Raw genomic sequence first — 6639 nt, forward strand, 5'->3', positions numbered from 1 at the left:
TAGAACACAAATCGGCCGGCCTTGTTATGTACGTCCGTCGAAGTTTTAGCTGTTCTTTTTATAGGGAAGTGGTCGATGATTTCATGTTCTATTTAACGAGGTCTTTCTGAAATTTTAATAACCATCTGCATCGTCGTACCCAGGCCCACAATTGAAGATGACGCATCTCAATAATGGATATCTCCCAGCAAAAGTGGGCCTGGGAGATATCTCAACAGATGCGTCTACCTTCTCGCTTCTCCACAGAGGCAAAAGTGCAAATATCTCAACAGAAGATGCACCCTTCTCCCAGCAAAATATCTCAGCAATGGGCAATGCATCCTCCCAGTCCCATGGTATGGTCACTGATGACGAACCAGACAATATATCACAAATAACAACCATACAAGCCGATGATCTGGACTTCAATTTGCGCCAGCCTAATGCATCAAATGCAAGCAACTCATAATACAATTTACAAGAATCAGAACGGGCCGGGTCTTCTCACGCCTCATCATTCTACTTGCAAATAACTAAACAGACATACAAGCCGATGATCAGCTACGATCAGCTACGAACAAAAGGAATGGGGGTACCACAACTCTAAGAAAGGGTGCTGGGGAGGAAATGCACAAATATTTACATCTCTTCTTCTGCACACAGCAAAGGCGGGGTGTCAAAGTCAGTGAGTGAAGGAGCTTGGCTCCTCGCTGTAGACCGTCTCGCTGGCACCGAACACGGGCTTCTCTTCCTCCCACTTGACGATCTCCCTCCCGTAGCGGATCGCCGACCGGACCGACTCCTGGTCCAGGGCGTTCACGTAGGACACGTAGAGCTTCCGGTCAGTCAGGGACTGGAACAGCCTCTTGAACTTCGTCGCCATGTAGTGTGCGGCCATCTGGGACAGCGTCGCGCCGGTGCTGGTGCGCGTGGGCTTGCTGCTGCCGCCGTTGAGAAGGCTGCGGCTGATCAGAGGAGTGAAGTCAACGAACCAGTCGCATGAGGTCAGTGGGGAATTGTTGATCTTCTGCTCCAGGAGATCAAACTTGGTGAGGAGTAGAAGGAAATCCATTTGTTCAAATGTTGGATGAAGAACAATGCTCTCAAAAAGCTGCCTGCTCTCTACCATCTTGTTGACAATGGTGCCATTTGCATCTTCGTAGTACTCATCATAGTCGCTAGCAGCAACACAAAAGATAACAAGCCTCACATCATCGAACATTTGTAGCCATTTGCAGTTCTCATGCAAACCTCTACTGTTTATTCTGATCAACTGGTACCTGAAAACAAATGAAAATGTCCCCTCATCATTATTACACCTATTACAGTTGAGATCCCAATAGCAATAAAGAATTGAACCTAGAATATAAGTATAAGTGAAGCATACTAAACATGCATGTGAGGTTTAATTGGTTCTACATGAACATACCTCGTGCCCATACATCAAAAAGAGAAAAAAAACTGATCTTGTTCACATTTTTACAGATTTACAAAAAGTGTCTAGCCAAGATAATACCGGACAACACAATATAACAAACCTCAGACTCAGTGAGACAGGTAATAACAGACTACCATTGTCTTATGTGACAGATCCAGAAGAACTAACCTTAGCAAGGTGTCTTGTGCATCAGGCTCATCAACACCCAGTCCACCCAAAGGCAGCTGAGGGAAAGAGAATTCAGTTGATGCTAATCCATCTGAGGATGTAATCCCATCAGCATACAGTATATCCATATCTGAGAGCTCATATTCCATTCGAGATATATCAACAGCCTGGTCATTTCAGACAAACAGTTAAAAAAATGAACAATCGCAATTCGCACTATGCAAATCAACACTTCCAACTCTACAAAACCAAAGAAAAAAAAAGGACTGCCATTAGCCAATAATACCTTGTCAAGAAAATAATTGGCAGCAGGTGGAAGGAATGGCAGTTCAGTTCTTCTTCTATATGTAGCTTGAATAGCAGGATCTTTCCATAGTTCCTCAACAAGTGGTGCATATTCACGGCTTGCTGCAGGAAAGATGTCTTCAAGATTACCTAAAGCCATTGCTTTAAGAATCCAATCCGAGAATGCTTTCAAGCGTGGAATAAGGGAGTACTCAGTGACTTCATCACATACTCCAGATTCACAACAGCCTGCAGAAAAACAAAAAAGGAAAAAATCACTTGTAGTAGGCATATTACAATATAGGAACATTTCCTTTTTGTACATTGTTTTACAAAAAAAAAAAAAAAAAATAGGAGTGTCCTGGAACACTTGGCATTTCAATTACTCAGTTATGCCGAAAAGAAGGGCAAAAGGAAAGAATGGAAGTTGTAAAACTTCCATGAAGATTTGGTCATACCAGAGCTACAAGGGTCACATGGACTGATTTTTCTTCTATCAGCTAAAGATTCCTCTTCAAACCGCTCACGGCCTTCAAGTAATATGCTAAGGTAGTTGTATATGTTGCTTTGTATGATAAGTTTCAGATCTTCACGCTCATCCACCGAAAATGGCTTGCCGCTCTTGTACAAGAACTTGGCCTGATGTATTCAATAGATTCAAAATCAATTTCCATACAACTTTGCGAATTTGTGGGGGTGCAGGATATTCTATCACTATACATGTGCAAACTGTATAGTGATAGTTAAAGGCTTCGTTTGGGACTTAAAGGCTTTGTTGTTGTTGTTGTTGTATACATGTGCAAACTGCAAATTATATCTTGGGTGGTAATCTTACTACAGCCGACCGATTTAGTTATTTGTGCACATGAATATGCTAGATGTCCATAAGCATACGTACCTGCTTGAGTATGGTGCTTGCCCCTGACCCAACCAACAAAAGCTTCTGGGTTGTTCTTTGTTCCAGGTAGTCAGGGATGACTCGATTTACTATGTTGACAGCATCTTCGCTAGATTGATTAGCTGCTTTGTTGGGTGTTGGCAATGACAGAACAGGACTAAGAAGCTTCACTATAGGCTGGTGAGAAATGCAGACAAATTCAAAGCTGGTTAGTTACCAACCTAAAAATTACAACACCATCTAGACAAGAAGAATCTCAGGGTTACCTTATCCCAGATCTTTCCTTTAACAGTTTTTTGGCCTTCCTCTTGGTAAGTCCCATCAGCATTCACCCAAAAGTGAGGTTTCCCAGCACATTGGACTCCTGCCAACTGAAATCAAACATTTATTTTAAAATTTTTATTAAAAAAATACAGATAGCAACATATGTCAAGAACTAGTAGTAGAGGGATGAAGCCAGATTTTTCTCCATTATCTAAAAAAAAACATATGAATATACGATTCCAAACCTTAAGCATTTTCAATTCAGATTTTGTAATCTCTCGCCCATTAATCAATATTCCGGTGTTCCCGTTGCTTGCTTTTTGATCTAGAGAACCTCCAACATTTAGATTTGCAGTGATTATGCAATGTGGTTTGTGTCCCTCCTGGAATATTTTCAGTGAAAAGTTTGTCAGAGTTATCGGTGATAAATTATTATACGTTTGTAAGAAACAAGCAAAAATTCATAATGCCACCACTGAGTTATTGAGCTATTATGAAATTGCATGAAAAGGACCAAAAAAATCAGAATTCCTATTGAATCCTTCCCCAAAACAGAAGCCTACCTAAACCACAGCACGATATGCCAAAATCATGGTCTATATATCATGACTAAATTGCTGGCATGCCAACTTGGGTGTGCAATCTTTTCTGAGCAGTGTAATCAAAATTATCAGATTCTCCTGATTTAGACAGAACACAATACATTATCATTCCTAGGACAAGGAGAGATCATGTGGACCATCATACAACATGCCTGACGGTGCTGATTCATCAAAGCTCCATCAAGTCAACTAAATATTCCAGCAGATTATGTTCAACAGCACCATGCGCCCAGTGTTCCAGACATACATCATGATTCCAACTAATAATACTATAGATATAGTGAACTGCAACTATAAAAAATCACATAAATTGTCCTTCAAAGAGTTTACCCGACATAATACTTAGCAGTCCTCACTTCATGTTTGCACATTGACTGGTGTAATATCCCTACTTCTACTAAATATCCTTCAAAGAGTTTACCCGACAGAATACTTTGCAATCCTCACTTCATGTTTGCACATTGACTGGTGTAATATCCCTACTTCTACTAAATGGACACGAATCACAACCAGTTTAGTTATAGAGTGTTTGCTGTTGCATCAAACAGATAGAGGTTACCCAGGAGCACAGGAAAATTAAGATCGTCACAAGCCACATACCTTTCCCCAGAAGCCAGACACCTTATCGTACCAATAGAACCCCGGCCGGAGCCTCGACGGCGGGCACGGGCACCCCTGCAGCACCACGAGCTCCTCAGGCGACAGCTTGGTGCCGTTGACGTACACGTCCTCCGCCCGCAGCTGGTTCGCGGCGCACTCCCGCTCGCTCCTCATGACCAGCTCCACCTCCGCCGCGCTGAGAAGCCGGCGCAGCACGCGCGACCCTCGCCCCAGCGCGTCCCGCCTGGACTCGGCCACTGGCCGGCCGATGCACTCCAGGCACTTGCGCCCCTCCGGCATGGAGCCCATCGCCCGGAGCACGCACCCGACGCAGTACCGCGCACCGCAGGCGAGGCACGACTCCTTGTCGCGGCCCCAGAAGCCGCCTCCTTTCCCGCACCTGTAGCAGCCACGGGTCCTGCCGCCCCTCCAGTGAGCGGGGGAGAGGGAGCCGCTCGACTGGCCGGCAGCAGCGCGGGGCCGGGCGTCCCCTGCGTCGGCACCGTCGTCCTCCTCCTCATATTCGTCCTCGTCGTCAGAGGACTGGAGGAGGGAGCCGCTGGTCTCGGCGAAGGTGACCGCGGGTTGGTGGTGGCGGGGCTTCAGCGGCAGCGCCTCGGGGCCGCCGCCGTCGCCGGCGCCGGTGCCCTCGTCGTCGGAGGGGGAAGAGGGGAGCTCGGCGGAGTGGTGCGCGGCAGCGTGGTGGTTCTCGATGACGGAGGTGGGGGAATCCACCACAGCTCCTCCCGCGGCGGGCGCGGGGGCGGCGGAGCGGGGCGCCGGGTGGGCGTGCGCGTGGATGGCGGAGCAGAGTGAGGACGGGGTGAGCGGGCGAACGACGGGGAGCGGGGACGAGGAGGCGGAGGGGGAGGCCGGGGGCGAAGAGGACAGAGCCGCGAGCGGGATGCGGGAGAGGTCGAGCGGGATGGCGCGCGGGAGCGAGTAGGGGAGCGGCGGGCCGTCGTACTCCGCCGCGAAAGAGTAGTCGCTGGCGCTGGCGCTGGCGCCAGCGGCCATGTCCGGAAAACGGCTGCAGCGGCGAGGAGAGCAGTGAGGAGGAGGCGGCGGCGGCGGCGGCTAGGTTTTCGGGAGAGGCATCGGGGTGGGAAACCCTAGGCGAGGAGGGGAAAGCAGGAGAGGGGAGGAGGAGTAGCTTTTTGGAGCATGCGCGAGGGAGGAGACGAGCGAGACGAAAGGGAGGGGAGAGGCAGGTGGTGAGGTGGAGAAGGCGAGTGCTTTCGCCTGTGAGAACTCTGAGCCGGGTCCGTGGACCGATATACCAGTTCTGCCTGCCGCGTCTATATTTTCTGTTTCTTCTTCAACAAGCTCAGATGCTCAGGTTTCAATTGGTGCCTGCAAGAACTTGTTACTGGTATTTTTAGAATATATACGTGGAATTATTTCTAACGAGTCCACGACAACCAACGACGAAGGCGGACACAGCGAAGACGACAACTAAACCAATCATAAGCACTGTCGTTTGGGTTTTGGATAGTTGAAGATATGATTTTACATTAGATGTTGCATGTCCTCTCTCCCGTGCAAAAGCACTTTAGGTTAGGTAGGTTTAGTAGGGTGAGGGATTACAAATGAACGAGTAAAACTACATTGACTAGGAGGAAGAAAAAATGTAAAGAATGCCCGTAGCTAGAGTCAGAAGATGACAAGACTATTGATTATGGAAACAGACGTAGGGTGGCTTGTTGCGGCTACACCAACCATTGAACACAACTGAGGCCACACGTAGGGTGGCTTATTTGTAGGAGAGTGTGGTGGCGCGTATCGTTTTGCTGGTTCACTTGTAATCCCTCGGCCCTCCCAAACCTATGTAACCTAAGGCCTTGTTTAGTTGGATGAATTTGGATTTTGGGGCTACTGTAGCACGTTCGTTTTTATTTTGCAAATAGTGTTCAAACATGGACTAATTAGGCTCAAAACGTTCGTCTCGTAATTTCCCACCAAACTATGCAATTAGTTTTTCTTTTCGTCTACATTTAATGCTCCATGCACGGGCCGCAAACATTCGATGTGACAGGCACTGTAGCAACTTTTTGAAAGTTGGGGTGGAACTAAACAAGGCCTAAAGTGCTTTTGCGTGGGAGAGAGGACATGCAACATGTAACGTAAAATCCTATCTTCAACCGGGTTGTTCGACTGTAAAGCTATTATTTACCAACTTAGGACGCTGGGTTGCTTCTTTATCTACTAACATCAATGACATAGCCAGAAAAGAGGCTACCAAGTCCTAGGTCCCTTGTGTTTTAAACATTTACATTAGGGATGTATAGTTTGAATTCAAATAATAGCTTCTTTATCTACTAACATCAATGACATGATAGATTGAGCGATAACCATGCACATGGATGAACCTTGCCAAACACAACGTTAAAACTCATTGCATGCTT

General features: G+C 46.9%; 1 protein-coding gene across 1 annotated transcript; it reads right to left on the reverse strand.

The window, feature by feature from the left end:
- Nucleotides 1–399: 399 nt before the first annotated feature.
- On the reverse strand, nucleotides 400–5747 carry LOC136506711 (extra-large guanine nucleotide-binding protein 1-like). Its single transcript, XM_066501603.1, has 8 exons — nucleotides 4235–5747; nucleotides 3278–3415; nucleotides 3035–3139; nucleotides 2769–2945; nucleotides 2329–2509; nucleotides 1872–2119; nucleotides 1586–1752; nucleotides 400–1259 (listed from the first exon to the last, which is right to left on the reverse strand). Exons 1-8 carry the CDS (start codon nucleotides 5249–5251, stop codon nucleotides 662–664), a joined length of 2631 nt encoding a protein of 876 aa, XP_066357700.1. The 5' UTR covers nucleotides 5252–5747; the 3' UTR covers nucleotides 400–661.
- Nucleotides 5748–6639: the final 892 nt, after the last annotated feature.

Source organism: Miscanthus floridulus, chromosome 15 (assembly GCF_019320115.1).
Source record: "Miscanthus floridulus cultivar M001 chromosome 15, ASM1932011v1, whole genome shotgun sequence".
NCBI lineage: Eukaryota > Viridiplantae > Streptophyta > Magnoliopsida > Poales > Poaceae > Miscanthus > Miscanthus floridulus.